Source organism: Chlorella variabilis (genome assembly GCF_000147415.1).
Source record: "Chlorella variabilis unplaced genomic scaffold CHLNCscaffold_6, whole genome shotgun sequence".
NCBI classification, from domain to species: Eukaryota; Viridiplantae; Chlorophyta; class Trebouxiophyceae; order Chlorellales; family Chlorellaceae; genus Chlorella; species Chlorella variabilis.
In genome coordinates, this window is record NW_005435082.1 from 438,051 (window position 1) to 453,853 (window position 15,803).

General features: G+C 68.1%; 4 protein-coding genes across 4 annotated transcripts; 3 read left to right on the forward strand and 1 right to left on the reverse strand.

The window, feature by feature from the left end:
- Positions 1-504: 504 nt before the first annotated feature.
- CHLNCDRAFT_21564 (hypothetical protein) lies at positions 505-1,761 on the forward strand (the record flags this gene model as incomplete). The annotated part of the gene is made up of 4 exons (XM_005849008.1): positions 505-841; positions 1,051-1,142; positions 1,357-1,459; positions 1,664-1,761. The coding sequence occupies 4 exons, from the start codon at positions 505-507 to the stop codon at positions 1,759-1,761; spliced, it is 630 nt and encodes a 209-aa protein (XP_005849070.1).
- A 2,128-nt stretch (positions 1,762-3,889) lies between these two features.
- Positions 3,890-4,690, reverse strand: CHLNCDRAFT_143557 (hypothetical protein; the record flags this gene model as incomplete). Its single annotated transcript, XM_005849213.1, has 2 exons — positions 3,890-4,060; positions 4,274-4,690. The coding sequence occupies 2 exons, from the start codon at positions 4,688-4,690 to the stop codon at positions 3,890-3,892; spliced, it is 588 nt and encodes a 195-aa protein (XP_005849275.1).
- Positions 4,691-5,032: 342 nt separating this feature from the next.
- Positions 5,033-13,193, forward strand: CHLNCDRAFT_143558 (hypothetical protein; the record flags this gene model as incomplete). The annotated part of the gene is made up of 21 exons (XM_005849009.1): positions 5,033-5,537; positions 5,695-5,788; positions 5,952-6,024; positions 6,209-6,309; positions 6,549-6,643; positions 6,867-6,973; positions 7,194-7,238; positions 7,395-7,454; positions 7,703-7,940; positions 8,163-8,231; positions 8,487-9,076; positions 9,350-10,173; positions 10,419-10,549; positions 10,952-11,010; positions 11,222-11,329; positions 11,598-11,780; positions 12,025-12,132; positions 12,301-12,391; positions 12,577-12,636; positions 12,869-13,011; positions 13,143-13,193. The coding sequence occupies 21 exons, from the start codon at positions 5,033-5,035 to the stop codon at positions 13,191-13,193; spliced, it is 3,735 nt and encodes a 1,244-aa protein (XP_005849071.1).
- Positions 13,194-13,723: 530 nt separating this feature from the next.
- Positions 13,724-14,870, forward strand: CHLNCDRAFT_143559 (hypothetical protein; the record flags this gene model as incomplete). Its single annotated transcript, XM_005849010.1, has 5 exons — positions 13,724-13,790; positions 13,893-13,936; positions 14,131-14,229; positions 14,350-14,475; positions 14,658-14,870. The coding sequence occupies 5 exons, from the start codon at positions 13,724-13,726 to the stop codon at positions 14,868-14,870; spliced, it is 549 nt and encodes a 182-aa protein (XP_005849072.1).
- Positions 14,871-15,803: the final 933 nt, after the last annotated feature.

Below are 15,803 nucleotides of genomic sequence, written 5' to 3' on the forward strand. Positions count from 1 at the left end.
TGGCGGAGCAGACAGCAGCAGGTCAGGGCGCTGGCCACGATGATTTACCACTGGCATCGGTCGCATCGTGGCTGCCAGAAGCCATCCCGCGCCTCCCGACAGCGTCCCGCTGGTAGCCGTCCGGCCTTCTCGTGAGCACCCCGTCCCCGCAGCGCTGCACCACCATGGTTGCGGGCTGCCTCACTCATCAGGTGCGTGGCGGGTGTTGGGCTGGCGCGCGCTGGGTCTGGCTGCCGCCCCGCCGCGACTGCCGGTCGGCGTCTCCTTGCGGAAGCGGCGGCACCAGCAGATCGCCCAACCAGGGCTGCTTGGCCGTCTGCAGGCCTTCGCGGCTGCCACCTCTGCCAGGGCAGCTCCCCGCCGGCACCGCCTGCTGGTCCGTGCCGCTGCCGAAGAGGCGGCCGCGACGTCGCGGCGCGCCACCCTGCAAGCCGTGGGCCTGGCGACGACGGCGCTGCTCACCAGGCAAGCCCTGGCCGCGGCCCCAGCTGCATGCATGCATGCATGCCCCTCTGCCCTCCGCCGCTGGAGCAGCAACCAACCTGCCCTGTTGTGTGGCGGCGGCGCCGCTTCCTTGGCTCGGCTCAGGACGCTCGTCTGCTGGCGGAGACGGTCTGCCCCTGCCCTTGCTTGTGTGAACCCGGCGCCTGGCATGCTGGCTGCAGGGTGGCACCTGCCCTTGCTGTCGACGATGAGCCGCCGCCCGTGCTGTGCGATGAGGCTTGTGCGGCGGGGCTGGAGGGGCGGGAGCGCGTGACCACCGCCTCTGGCCTGCAGTACATCGACCTGGTGCAGGGCAGGGGGCCCTCGCCGCCACGCGGCTACCAGGTCACAGGCGAGCGTTGGCCTGAATGAGGCGGGCGGCACGCGAAGGGCTGCCTTCCAGCAGCCGTGCCGCCTCGTTGCTGTTTCCGGCGCTCTCCCTGCCTGGCCGCCCCAACCACCCGCCCACTTCCCCCCCAGCAAGGCCTTGCCTCGCGTGTCGCCACCACCACCATTACCACCACCACCAGACACACACGCGCAGCCCGCCGCTGTGCCACCCTGCAGTCCACTACGTGGCGATGACCCCAGATGGCCGCGTCTTCGACTCCTCGCTGGCCAAGGGCTATCCCTACCAGATCCGAGTGGGCGCGGAGCAGGTGCGGGGCCTGGGTGTGGCTGGTGTGTCTGGCTTGGGGTGCTGGAGGCGGCCGGGGTGGCTGCCTGCCGACCCGGCTGCTTAGTGTGCCTGCCTTTCCACCTGCCTGCCCGCCCGCCTGCCCTTCCTGCCGGCCTGCCCTCCCTGCCGGCCTGCCTGTCGTGGCATGGCAGGTGGCTCACCATGCCCCGGGCCTGGCCTGGCCTGCCCCGCAGGTTGTGGCGGGCCTCGACGAGGGCCTGCTGACCATGTCTGTGGGAGGGCTGCGGCGCATCTACGTCCCCGGCAGCCTCGCTTACCCCAGGGGCCTGCCCGCAGGTGAGTAGTGTGGTGGGCAAAGCTGGGTGGGCAAAGCATGGGGAGTCAGATGAGCTGCTGCAGGTGGCGGGGTGTGAATGGTACGCCCGCCTGGCGGGTCATGGGCAGCGGCGGCAGCAGGACAGCGCTAGCACATTGGCAGAACTCAGCCAGTGTGAGCCCACTGCCCAGCTCGGCCCCCCGCCGCTCCTCGCCTCACCGCAGCCGCCGGGCGGCCGCGCGTGGCGCCCTCCACCCCTGTCATGTTTGACGTCAAGCTACTCTACATCCCTGGCATCACCGATGACGAGGAGGATGAGTAATGCTGAGCCCTCATGAGTGATGCTGAGCCAATGGGCTGCCACCCAAGCCTACTGGTCAGGGCAGCAACAGAGGCCGGGCTACTGAAGGCATCCTGCTGCGGCAGTGTGCTGCTACCCAGGAACTCCTGCCGCGCGCATCGTGCCTGGGGAGCGGCGATTCTTTGTTTTGTTGTGGGTGAGGCCGTGACCCATGCATGCACCATCATCTTTGTTGCATGGAGGCCCCGGCACAGTTTTCCTGCGTCGTCCTTTTGAGCGAACAAGCAGTGGATTTGTTTATTGACAACGAATTTGAAAGTAATGCGCAAGCTCACACAAAGTATGGCGCGATGCTGGGCAGGGATGGCACCATCAGCACCGCCAGCTCCCACAGCAGGGCACTGAGCAGCCAGACCGCCACGACAAGAGTAAGTGCTGAGTACCTCTCGTCTTGCCGCAGCGCCGCCGCAACGGTGCCATACAGCCCCCGCTGCCAGCCGCCCTCCAGCGGCAGCCCGCACTGGCATCGCTGCCGCTGGTGCTGCTGCCAGCGCTGGCATTCCTGCGAGGCCTGGTACAGCAGCGGCAGCACAAAGCCCAGGGAGAGCTGCATGAACAGCAGCACCGTGCTGCACTGGTCTGCCGCCGGGCTGCCGCTGCGCAGGCCGATGAGGCCGTGCCCAGTGAGCGGCGGCACCGCCCAGCTCAGCAGATCCAGCGCTTGGAACGCCACTGCTGTGAGGCGCTCTGCCTCTGGCGCCGCCAGCTCGGCGGAGGTGCACATTTTGGGGTTGTGGGATGAGCACACGACCGCCACCGTCACCGCAAGAGCCGTGGCCCACCTGCAGCACAGGTGCAGCATGACAGCATAGGGCAGCTTCGGGCCACGGGCTGAGAGGTGAGGATCAAACACAGGGTGGATGGTCCAAGCCCAGCTACTCAGCGAGCGATGCACCCAGGGGGCAGATCAAGACACCCAGAAGGCTCGCCCCTGCCCGCCCCAGCTGCAGCAGGACCGGGCACTCACGGGAGGCGCGCCTGCCAGGCTGCCCAGGCCAGCAAGTAGGCTCCCACATGCGACGCCACCAGCAGCACAACCGCGTGCCGGGCCGCAGCCGCCACTGGGTGAGCAGCGGCGGCAAAGATGGTGCCTGCTCTGTCCATGTTTAGGAACTCGAAGCTGGCGCCGCATGCCTGGTTACCCATGAACAGGGTCAGCAAAATGAGTGTGCCCACCAGCATGGGCTCCCGCCACCGCGTGTAGCTGATAGTGTGCGAGGGGTGCAGCATGCGGTGCAGCCGCTGCCGCCACAGCGCGTTTGCGAGGTTGAGCAGCAGCAGGCAGGTTCCCAGCGGGCGGGTGGCTCGGAAGATGGCGGGCATGCGCAGCCACACGCCTAGCACGAAAATCTGCAGCAAACGAACGTGACTGGGTAGGAAGGGTGGATATGCGGCACTCGCACGGCGGCAGGCGGTGGCGGCAGCGGGGTGGTGCCAGTGCGACTCACGGTCCAAACGACATCAGCTACAGCGCCGGTTTGTGCCACAGTTAGGTTGAAGCGGGCTCCAAACGGGAGGTTTGGCGACCCCACAAGCGGTGGCGCCCATGGCATAACGCTGGAGCGAGGGGCCCGGAGCGCCCGCTCTTGGGCAAACATTGCGCTTGGCCTGCCCGTTGCACCACCGCCCTTGCTTGATCAAACAGGGCAGCCACGTGGATCACCAGTCTTGATCTGGACCTTTGGGTAGCTCCCTTCCTCTAGTAGTTCCCATAGCGTGGGCGTGTGTGCGTGATTTGGTCTGGTCTGCACAGGCCGGCCGCCGACAGCTCTGCAGCGGCGGGCGCCCACTCCGATGGCGGTGCCGCCACGCTGATGAAGTGGCGAGTGCTATTGGCAGTTGGCCTCTGCTGGTGGGAGTCATCCTTGGACTGGTGAACAGAGGAGCAAACAAATAAGAGCAGAAAAGGAGTGCAGATGTGCGGAACCGAATAGATGAAAGGGCAGCGGGAGAGGGTGAGTAGAGCAGCGGGTGCAGTGGACACAGCTGCCACAAGCATCGCTAGAGCAAGGATGATGAAGATTCCCTATGGAGGCCCAACAGAATGTCCAAACACAATCAGGTAGTGGCAGATTGCAACCCACCGTTCCTAATCCTGCCCGCTGGCACTTCCACCACTGTACCGCTGCTGGATGAGCGCCAGGGCCGTGCCCTCCACCACCACAGTGCCCGTGCTGTCGTGGCGGCACACCGTGCCAAAGCTCACGCGGCTGCCGCTGCTCTTCTCCACAGTCAGAGAGGCGGTGAAGCTGTCTCCGACCTGCAGGGCAGAGCAGAGTTGTTTGGGGTCATTGCGCTCCTCAGCAGACCTGGGGCACGGCTGAGCAATGCACACGCAGCTGACCATCTAGCAGCCGGCAGAAGCGCACTCCTGCTGCCAGAGAGGACCGCTGAGGCCAGATGGTGGCAGGCGGCCCAGCGCAGTGTCTAGTGGTGGGCTGCCCAACAGCAGCAGCCTCGACAGGTCCCTCACCAGCGCATACTGCTTGAACTTGAGGGTCTGGCTCAGGTAGACGGCGCCGGGAAAGTGGGAGCCGATGATGGCGGGGAAGAGCGAGGCCAGAAGCATGCCGGGCAGGATGGGGCCCGGCAGGCCCGCCGCCGCGGCCGCGCCCCCATCAACGTGGATGGGGTTGCTGTCCCCTGTCAGCGCCACGAATCCAGCCACGTCCTCGGGCGAGAAGCGCTTGGTCAGGGTAAACACGGCTCCGGGGGCGAGGCGGTCAGTGCCAACGGGGGAACGGCTGCCGCTGCTCGTTCCGCCGCCGGCGCTGGCCAAGCCAGCCAGGCTGCGCCCGGTCAAGCACCATGGTGCGGCTCCTACACTGCTGCTCTTGGCGTGCAGGAGGGCAAACAAGCGCCCCGCCGCCCTCCTGCCGACAGTCGTCATCTGCGCGCCATGTCGTGTGAGGCAATCCTGCTTAGCACCATCAACTACGGTTCGTTCGATGACAGGTTTGCAAGCTCAATTTTGAGAGCAGCAAAGTCGAGCTGCGCCAGCTCAGCTTTCCCTCGAAGCATCAGCAGGAGTTGGCGATCCACAGCCCCTGCTGCAGTTTATAACTCACGTTTATAACTTTCGCCCAATCGACTAGGGGCGCCTGAGCTCGTTTGGGAGGTCTCGGCTCGGGAAGCACTGAGCAGTGAGGCTGTGGGTGATGGTTTGTGAGATGCGATGCTGACGGCATTGTCCAGGCGCCGCGGGCCATGGTGGGTGATGTGCTTGGTGCGCATGTCGGCAAAGTGTGGCAGGCGACTATCGCTAACCCCTCTGGACGCCTCAGCATCACCCTCGGTGCATGCGGATTGCAGGGAAGTCGCGCGGAGCTGGGCAGCTGCGGCGCAGCAGGCGGCGCCGCTGGCCTCCTCGGCGGCCGGCGGGGCGGCGGCAGCAGGGGCGGCAGCCGCTGCGCCCTCTGGCAGCGCAGGCGCCAAGCCTAGCGCTGCAGGGGTGCAGGCCGAGGACGTGCAGCAGCTGCGCAGCGTGCTGAGCCGGTACGCCCGCCGGCCGCGCTGGAAGAGCCGGCGCGGCGGCAGCGCAGAACCGCTGTCCCACCTCGGCCCTCCGCCTTCCACGGGCACCGCCCTGTCGCCGCACCGCCTGGCCCGCGACCACCGCCCGGTGATGGCGCTGCCGCTGACGGCGGAGGCGCGGCAGGCGCGGCAGGACCAGTCGGTGTGGATCAACAAGAGCATCTGCCGGAGGTTTGACAGCCTCGACCGCCAGCTGACGGCAGGTGCGCGTTTGATGCGGCAGAACGCCGGCGGCTTGTCCTTTGCGGCCACCCTCTAACAGCGCAGCACGCAGTGCTTCTGAAATTCTCGCCGCCTGCTCACCTTCTGCCCTCACGCCGCCTGCCTGCCCGCCCGCCTGCCCCACGCCTCGCGCTGCAGGCATGCTGGCGCCGGCCGAGCGTGCGGCCGCGGGGCAGCAGTGCCTGGATGCAGTGGCCGACGCGCTGCATTATGTGATGGATGACGTCAACATGTCCACTTTCTTCCACAGGCGCGCGCATGTGTGCTGTGTGTGGTATGTCTGTGCGCAATGATGCTAGTGTAGCGTATCGCGGCGGGGAGCGGTACGGGCTCTCTGGCTGCCTGCTCAGCTGCCGCCGGTGTTGGGCTGCCTGCCATGCCTCTGCCCGCCGCAGGATCTCTCGCATGGTGGGGCACCCTGAGATGGCGGCGGTACGGTCCCGGCTGGATACCAGCAGGGTCATGCCGGTGGGTATCAGGCTTCCCGGGCTGGCCGTCACATGTGGCATCCAGACTGTGCCAGAACCGTACCTGCCAGCCTGCACCCACAGTAGCTTGCCCCCTGCCGGCTTCCACGTCAGCCGCCCAGCTGGACTGCTGATGCTGCCGCCCCGCCGTGCTCTGTGTGGCCACCTGCCCCCGTCCCTGCCAGGTGCTGGTGCAACGCTTTGAAGCACTGCTGGACAGAATCATCCGCCAGGAGGCCAAGCTGGCGGGCGCTGACAGCGTGGCGCAAGTCGGCCCGCCTGCCAGGTGGGCATCTTCACTGTCGCAGCCAGCAGGGGCAGGCCTGCCGTCTCGCTCCTGCACGACACTGTGCCGCCAGCCGCTGGGGCCAGACGGCGGCGGGGCGATACCGCAGAGGGTCAGGCAGCCACGGGCGGCTGCCTGCGCTCACGGCTGCCTGCCACGCTCACTGCTGACCTGGCGGCGGCGCCTGCCTCCCCACCGACCCCCACCCTCTCCCCGCTCCCCGCTCCCTGCCACCGCAGGCTGCCCCTGAGCTTGCGCTCGCTGGCTGCCAGCTTCTGGGCGCTGGGCCATATGAGGTACCCGCTGACCCAGGAGCAGCTGGACAAGATTGCGGGTGAGTGGCCTCCTCTCCCCCCTGCCCTCGCCCACTGAGGCCTTGCCCCTGTGGAGCCACCGACGCCTGCACCCGCCGTGCTGCAGCCTGCCTGCTTCAGCAGCCTGCCCCCGCAGAATCGCAGCTCTCGGCCACCGCCGCCATGCTCCCCTGCACATGCCCTTGCCCACCGCGACGCTTCCCCTTCGTTTCTTCCCCGACCTTCCCCCACCCCTGCCTGCAGCCGTCATCATGCTCAAGTACGGCGAGCTGAAGCCGCACCACATCTCCATGTTCCTGGTGGCGCTCAACGCCTACGGCAACACGCCCTTTGAGGGCAAGCTGCTGAAGGTGGGAGTGCGGGTGTGCTGGGTTGGCAGGTGGCGGCGTGCTCTGTGTGTGTGTGAGTGAGTTGCTGTGTGAGCGTCCCGTTTTTGCGGTGCTGGCGGTCTGTATTGGGTGGTGCTGGACGGCAGCGGTGCGGCGGGTGGCGCGTTGAACGTGGCGGCCGCAGCTGTCTGATTGTGCTGACTCGGCGCTCCTGCTGCCACCCTGCTGCCACCCTGTCCAGGTGCTGCTGGAGCGCACAGCACACATGCCGATCGCGGAATTCGAGGTGGGGCTGTCGGAAGACCAGCACTGTGTGGAGCATGGGGATAGGGGGCCGTGTGTGCCACAGTGGCATCCATCTGCGGGTGCCGTGAGAGGGTGGGCGGCTGGCCCAGCTGTGCTGCTGCCTGCTGATGCCCTGCCACGTTTGCCTGCCCTGCAGGCTCGCACACTCCTGAACATCATGTGTGCTGCCGGCTCGGCAGGCGTGCCCGCGTCCCAGGTATGAGTATGTGTGTGTGTTTGGTGGGGGTGTTGGGTGTCCACCATGCAGCCTGCATGTGCGCATAGTGGGCTGCAGGCCGGGGCAGCTTGGTCGTTGCCCAGGTGGCAGCCCGATGGGGCGGCGAGGTTGCGGTTGTGCGTGGCAATCGTCGGCCAATTTATCAGGCTGTGCTGTGCTATGCCGTGCCACGCTGTGCTTTGCTGTGCTGACCATGCTGCGGTGTGCTGTGCCGTGCTGTGCCGCAGGCTGTCATGGACCACCTCTCCCTGGCTGCCCTGGCCTTCCTGCCTGAGGTGGAGCACACACACCTGGGCAGCCTGGTGTGGAGCCTGGGCAAGCTGGGCACCAAGCTGGGGGCGGCGCGCATCCACACTCCCGTGCTGCATGCCGTGGTGGCCACCGCCTGGCGCCGCCTGCACGACCTCACCCCCGACGCCCTGTGCAACACACTGTACGGATTCGGCCTGCTCAACTTCCACCCAGGTGACAAACGAAGCCGTAGGCTTGCTTTCTTACTTTACGGGCCGCAGCTGCGCGCGGCAGCAGCAGCACGCAGCCAGCGGGCTGGCAGCGCTGCATCGCCCTCCCCACCCCGTGGCCCCACCCCCACCATTGCTGCAACCAACGCAACGCACATACGCACCTGTGGCCCCTGAAGGAAGCGCCCTTGCCTGGCGCCGCACCACCTGCCCGTCCCCCCCGCAGGCTCCGACTTTCTGGATGCCGCCGCCGCCCGGTTCAAGGAGCTGCTCCCTTACATGTCCGCGCAGCAGGGTGAGCGCAGGCGGAGACAGGCGTCTGGCCCCGCGCCTCATGTCACCACCTCCTGCTGCTGCTGCTGCTGCTGCCAGGCAGGCAGGCAGGCAGCCTGCCCAGCCAGGCAGACAGGCGCAAGGCATCTGTGCCCTGTCTGTCGCAGCCGCGCCTCGTCCTGCGGCTGGAGATTTCCAGGCGAGGCCGGCTCCCTGCTGGCCCTGCCGCACCGGCCAACCCGGCCCCACCCCTGGCCCCGCTTCCCTCCCTCTGCAGTGGGAAACTGTGTGTGGAGCTTTGCGCGGCTGGAGTATTCGCCGGACGCGGAGCGGGATACCTGGGCCATCAGCAGCAGTACCGCCACCGGACTGCCCCGTACCGCCGCGGGGTACACCCACCTCAACATGGACGAGGAGCGGGATTCCGAGCCGGAGGAGGCGGAGGCGCCGCCCCCCCGGCAGGGCCCACCTACCCTGCGCCAGCGGCGGAGAAGTGTGGGCCTCACCAATACATGGATGCACATGGATGCGGGGAAGGTGGCGAGGAAGGTGGCGGCGGCGCGGGTGCGGCGGGAGGCCCTGCAGCGCCTGGTGGCGCACGCGCAGCAGGCCGTGGCGGCGGCCCTGGCGCGGTGCCGCGGCGCGCGCCCCGGCGAGCCCGCGGGCGAGGCTGCGCAGCCGGTGGGGCGGGCGGTGAACGAGCTGTGGATGGCAGACCTGGTGCACTTCATCTGCACCGGCTCCGCCACCCGCCCGCGCTCGCCGCGCGTGCTGCCTCCTCCTTTCCCGGGCGGGGTTGCGATGGAGGTGTCTGTGAACCGGCACACCGGCATCACACACGTGCAGCCCTTCTACATGCGCGAGCAGGTGCGCTGCGCTGCGCTGCGCTGCGCGGGGCAGGCAGGCAGGCAGGCAGGCAGGCGGCCGCCGCCGGCGTTGCTGCTGGTCCGGGGCGGGGGGTGCCCAGCTTGTGCTGCTGCCTGTAGCGGGCCACCGCACCAGTGCCGGTGCGGTGGCAGGCCAGGGCTCCGGCAAAATCAGCCGGGCGCGGGGACGGCTGCCGTGGGGCACGCCCGCGCCCACCATTCTGACTTCACCCCCGACCTCGCTGCGCTTCCTCGCCCCCCTGCCCTGCTCCAGTTTTGCGAGCTGTTGATGCTGCCAACGGTACCGCCCTGGAAGCGAGCCCAGCGTGCGGCGGAGGAGGCGGTACCGGCGGGGGACCAGCTGCTGGAAGACGTGCAGCGGGCAGACGAGGCGGCGGAGCGGCAGCACGCAGAGGCCACGGCTGCTGCTGCCTCAGCTGCAGAGGCCGCAGCTGCAGCTGCTGCTGCTGCCGCCGGCGGGGAGCTGGAGAGCTTGGATGCGTTTTTGCAGCAGGCTGCTGGGGAGGAGGCGGCGCCAGCTGGCGCCAGCGATGCGGCTGAGAATATGCTCGAGGATCCCGAGCTGGCAGGCAGCTCCGAGGCGGCGGCCGGCGGCGGCTCTGCGCCCAGGGAGGCCCCGGCTGCCATTGCAGCCGAGATAGACCTGGATGCGGTGCAGGAGGCGGAGGAGGCGGAGGAGGAGGAGGCGGAGCGGCGGCAGGCGGCGGCCGCGTCGGCGGCGGCACAGCAGGACGCCGCGCAAGGGGCGGAGCAGTCGGAAGGGGAAGAGAGCGAGGAGGGACGCAGCCTGTACCCGTCGTCTGAAGGTTTTGGGCAGCGGGCGTTGGCCGGGGAGGTGTCCCGTGCCGAGGAGCGGCGGCTGCGGCGCCTGGACCGCCTCAAAGCCCGCCAGGAGGCAATGGGCGACAGGTGGCAGCCGGCGGGCGAGCAGCGGCAGCCGGCGCGCGGCGGCGGCGGCGGCGGGGAGCCGCCCCGGGGCCAGCACTGGCGAGGGCGGGACCTGTCGCCAGCTCAGCTGCTAGACCTTCTGCTGGCAGACGGCAGCCTGCTGTCGGTGCCGAAAGCCGTCAAGCGGCGGTGAGTAGGGCGGGAGGCGGGGTGGCAGGGGTGGCAGGGGTGGCAGCCGGCGCAGTGCGGTCCAGGCAGCACGCCCATGCACCTGTTGAATCACACGGCTCACGCGCTGGCCGTAGCGGGCAGTCCGCCCGACCCCTCGGCCACCTCCCATCCTTGGCGGGTCCCCTGCTGGCTGGCCCCGCTGACCACACGGTCCCCCTGCTGCTGACCGCCTCCCCTTGCCTGCCCCTGCTGCACGCCCGCAGGTGGCAGGGCGCGGAGCGAGCCACCCTGGATGACGCGGCGGCGCGCTGCATCCCGCTGGCGCCGCGCATGAGCGGCGGCGAGGTGGGCACCCTGATGTGGGCCTACGCCACGATGAGGCACGTGCACCCAGGTGCGCGCGCGCGCGCGCGCGTGTGTGTGTGTGTGTGTGTGTGTGTGTGTGTGTGTGTGTGTGTGTGTGCGCGCGCGCGTGTGTGTATGTGTGGTGGTGGTGGTCGGTGGCTGCTGCTGCGTGGTGGCGGCTATGTGGTGGCGGCGGCGGCCGGTGGTGGTTGTGGTAAAGGTCGCCGTGTGTGTGTGCGCGTGTGTGTGTGCGTGTGTGGTGGTTGTGGTGGGTGGGGAACACCTCCAGGCAGGGTGTGGTGCTGTGAAGGGCGACCCAGGGGGTGTGTGGGGCGGCTCCGCGCTCGTGGCCAGCAGGGCAGGCTCAACGCTGGTTGGCCTTTGCTCCCGGCACTGCCCGGCCGCCACTCGCGCCTGCGCCTGCGCCATGCTGCCCTGCCCCTCCCTGCAGGCCTGTTCAAGGCACTGCTGGAGCGGGCGGATGACCTGGCGGGCAGCCTGACGTGGCGGGTGCGCCGCGCAGCTTCCCCGCAACTGCCGCCGCCGGCTGGCACCCCTGCTATGCATTCCCTGCTGCTGCCAGCACACCTCGCACCCAGGCTACCGCCTCTTGCTTGAAGGAACCTTCTGCCCGCCCAAGTGGAATGCCCAGCTGCCCCCCAACCACCACCCCAGCTGCTCGCCTGCCCACCACCGCGCCCCTCCCCGCCACCTCCCGCAGGGCATCGCCATTGTCATGTGGGCGTGCGCGGTTACGCGGCAGGCGCCGCCCCGCCCGCTGGCAGACCGGCTGGTGGAGCGGTACATGCCCCTCTTCCACCCCCGCATGGTGCGCCCGCGCTGCATGCTGCGCTTCGCTGTGGTGGGGTGTGCTGTGCTCTGCTTTGCTTTGCTCTGCTGTGCTGTGCTGTGCTGTGCTGCGCTGCGCTGTGCTGCGCTGTGTTTCCTCCTGGGCAGCTGCGCCATGTTGCGGTGCCCCTCGCCCTCCCCGTCCTCCCAGCATCCACACACGCCATCTCATTCAAAAACCAACCCTCCTCCCCTAACGAACTAACGCCTCCCACGCCGCCGTCCCCGCCGCCGCCGCCGCCCGGCAGGCCCAGGGCGTGGACCTTCACTCCCTGGCCAACGTGGCCTGGGGCCTGACCGTCTTCGACTACCTGACCCCGGACCGCTTCGCCCAGCTGACGGGCATGGTGCCGCCGCACGACGCCGCCGCCCTCGACTCCGTCAACACCGCGGCCTGGTGCCAGCTGTTCCAGTGCGCGCTGTACCTGGAGGTGGGGCCGGGGAGTTGTGTGTGCGTGTGTGTGTGTGTGTGTGTGCGCGTGTGTTGGTTGTGTGCTGCGGGCGTGCAGAGCGCTGAGGCCCCTGCAAGCAGGGCAGGGCGCCACCTGCCGGGACCTGGCATCGAGCCGGGCGAGCAGGCGGGCGCTGGCGGTGCACGTTTCCACACGCGCGCCTGCATCTGACCCACGGCTGCCACCCGCCTGCGCCGGTACCGGCCGCCGGTACCGGCTGCAGGCCAAGACGGGGCAGCACTACTCCGCCTTCCTGCCGCCCCACATCCTGCCCTACGCGGAGAAGCACTGGCAGGCACGGGACACGACCACCTCGCGCCTGCAGGCAAGGGTCCGCCAGCACAAGGCACCTCGCGCCAACATGCCCGCCAGCACCGCCAACGGGGCTGCCAGCGGCTGGCACAGACCCCTCTCCTGCCGCCTCCCATTCCCAGACCAGCCCCTTCCCCCCTCCAACTCCCTGTGCTCCCATCCCACGCCCCCGCTCCAACTCTTGCAGAACAAGGTGGCAGATGTGCTTCACTCTCTGGAGGTACCCTTTGCAGAGGAGTACTCTCCCCGCGCCAACTTCTTCGGGATAGACATTGCAAGTGAGTGGCGAGGCCGCGCGGGAGGAGGCCCGACGTCTGGGGGCACCGGGGGCACCGGGTCCACCGCCTGCCGCTTCAGGGCAGCGGCGCGGAGGCGGGCCGCGCACCCGAGGTGCAGCCCTGGCGTGGCCGGCTTGCCCCTGGCCCCTTTAATCACCTTCCAACCACCATGTCCTGCCCCGCAGTCCAAGGCTCGAACGGCGTGCGGCTGGCTGTGGAGGTGGACGGCCCGCAGCACTTCTCATGTGAGCTTGGGCTCCTGGCTCCCATGGGGGGGGGCTGTGGTTTGGCCCCACGAGCGCAGCCTGCAGGCTGCAGCAGCCAAGAGGGACGAGCGTTGTTCCCATCCCAGCAGGAGCTGCCAGCTGGAATTAAGTGCTGCGCTGCTGCGTCGTCCGCCGCCGTAACCTCGCCTGCGCTGCGCCTTGTCACGCTGCCGCCTGCGCCGCCGCTGCTGCTTGCCCTCCCCGCCTGCAGCCAACCCGCCCCACATGCCGCTGGCTTCCACCTATATGCGGAACAAGCTGCTGGCCATGCACGGCTGGGAGGTGGTCAGCATCCCCTTCAACGAGTGGGCGCGCCTGGCGGGGCTCCAGGAGAAGCAGGCACGCTTGGCAGTAGTGCACCAGGCGTGGCAGTGGCCACGCCGGCCACCCATGCATGCAGCAACTGCGGCTGTGCTGCCGAGTGCGTGCTACAGTTGTTTGCTGTTGACGCCTTGCCTGCAACGCTGGTCGATCCCCCGCTACAGGATTACCTGAGGGAGCACGTGCTCAGCAAGCTGGGTGACCAGCACCAGTAGCCATCCCAGGCATCCCAATAGCCTGGGCCTGTTGCAAGGCAGGCTTGGCTCGGCGCCCTGCGCTGGAGCGGCCGCCGCCGACGAGGTCGGAACTTATTGAAATCGCTGCTCTCCCAGTGCAGCGCTAGCCCACTGTTTTCCTCACTGTCTTTACCATTCTCCAGCACTGCTATTCTTTTGTGAGCGCGGGCGAGAGCGCCTGTATGCGCTTGGCCCGGCTGCCGCAGTCGCGCTCCCCCAGCCTTGTAAATACTCAGGGACGTCCTACCTTTAGGCAGCCTGTGTTTCTTTACCTGTTTCTTTACCTCCAGGGCCGCTGGGTATCACCCAAGGGACACAACTCTGCGTCCAGGTTGCTGCTGGCACTTGCCGCCGGCGGGTGGCGGGAGGAAAGCGGGCGCCAAGCAACCTCTGCTTCGGTTTCCTGAGCATGCGGGCAAGCCGTCATTGTGGCACCTTCCCTGGGACTTGAACATACTGTGTAGCACCGCCGGGCAAGCAACCGAGAAGCGCTGCTCGCAACCCGCAAGATGCGCTATGGCCTGCTATTGCCGCTGGCTCTGGCCCTCACAATAGTCATGGCCAGGCCTGCACAAGGTACCAGCGACGGCAAGCGTTCACAGATGTGCAGATGCCCGCGTCCTCCGCAAGTGGAGCTGGGCCCGCGCTCCGCCTCACGACCACTCCGCTTGCCTGCAGGACAATGGGCGGACGACGATGTGATCACAGCGAATGTTCAGCCGGTGGGTGGCTCTGCAGGAGGGGCGCGGTTTCTGCCGCTGCTGCGCTCGCCGCCAGTGCTGCCCTCCGCCTGGCCACCACCTCCATCCCATGCACCCAGCCTCTCGTTAGCCTACCAAAGCCCCGTGACCTTTCGCCACCAATAATGCCTCTCTCGCTGAGCCCCCGCTGGCGCCACGCCCTCCTCTGCATGCAGTGTGCCGCAAAGCGCTGCTTGCTGTGCAACACCACGGCAAACGCATGCCTCAACTGCACAAACGGCTACGGCTTTGATAGACAGAAGCTGTGCCGCAAGGTGCGTGCCCGCTGCTTGCAGCCGTGTTGTGGCCTGTGGCGCAGCATCCAGCATGCAGTGTACTGCTGCCACACCGTGCTGCGATGATACCACCTCTTTTTTGCTCCCCGCCTGCCACAGTGCTACGACAGCATGTGCCAGTCGTGCATCTGGCCCTCCACCTGCCTGAAATGCTACGCGTACGGCGAGCTGGCAGGCAGGCCCTTCTACCCAGTCTATAAAGACAAGGCCGGCAAGTGCCAGCTGGTGAGTCGGCAGCCGCCCTTGGCCGTCTGAGTGGCTGCTGCCCCCGCTGTTGCCTGGTGCTGCTGCTGTACGTATCATCTCAGCTGACTTGCATGGCTGCACAACGCCCGGCGCCCTCCCAAACCCGCCGCACGCCGCCCATCCACGCCCCGCACAAACCCGCCGCTGCGCCCGTGCTGCAGTGCATAAACCACCCCTTCCACAAGGGCTGCAAGGCGTGCCGCAGCGACGGGCTGTGCAAGGCCTGCGCCGAACGCTACAGCCTGCAGCGCGGCCGCTGCGTGGCCTGTACCGGCAAGCAGTGCCTCCAGTGCCCCGCATCCCCCGGGGTGTGCACCACATGCGCCAAGGGCTTCCGGCCCGTCGGCGGCGTCTGCGTGGCTGCCAAGGCATGACGCTGGCAACCGGGTGTTGGTCAGCATCCTTTCAACACAACCTTCTGACCTTGCCATGGTGTGTAACATAGATGAACAGGCTCGCCACACTGCATGATGCCCAGGGCTAGTCCAAAACTCCTCCCAGACCCTTACATTTGATGACAGGTGGCGACAGCCACAGCCACGAGCCATAGCATGCAGCCCAGCAGGCATCAAAACAGGCAGTGTTTCGAGGAAGACAGCGTGAGGCCCTGCTGCCGCGGCTGATTGGTTTGCGATTGCCATTTTGGACAGGAGGGGGTGGGCGCAGGCAGATCCGAATCGCGGTTGCCGGATCGGGCAGGAGGGGCTGTCAGTTGACTCCGCCGCCGGCGCCGCGCCGCGCCCCGCTGCCGGCCGCCGCCAGCGCCTGCCACAGCTCCCCCGCGCCGCCGCCCGCGCCGCCGGCCTGCTCCATCAGCCGGTCCAGGGCGCTGCCGCTGCTGGCGTCAGCAAAGTCAAAGGGCAGGCCGTATGCCAGGGAGTGGGGCCGCAGCGGCACCGCCTCCTCCACAATCCGCAGCTCCAGCTCCAGCCCGCCCTCTGCTGGTGCGCCCGCCGCTGGCGCGGAGGCCGGTGCTGGTGCAGGCTGCTGTTCCGCATCCGAGACTGCTGCTCCATCCGTGCCCCTAGGCTGCTGCTGCTGCTGCGACTGCGGCTCCTCCAGCCGCTGCTGCTGCCGGTCTGCCAGGCTGAGGGCCTGCACCCGGCGCAGCTGGGCGAGGTAGGAGGGCTCGGCCGCCGCCGCCGCCGCCGCAGGCGCTCCCGCTGCACCAGCCGGCTCGACGCTCCTGTGGCAGCCCTGGCACGGATGCTCGGCCTGGCCGCTTCCGGTTGCTGCTGCAGCACCAGCCTCCTCCTCAGCACCAGGAGCAGCAGCGGCAGCAGTGGCAGCGTCTGCCCCAGTACCAG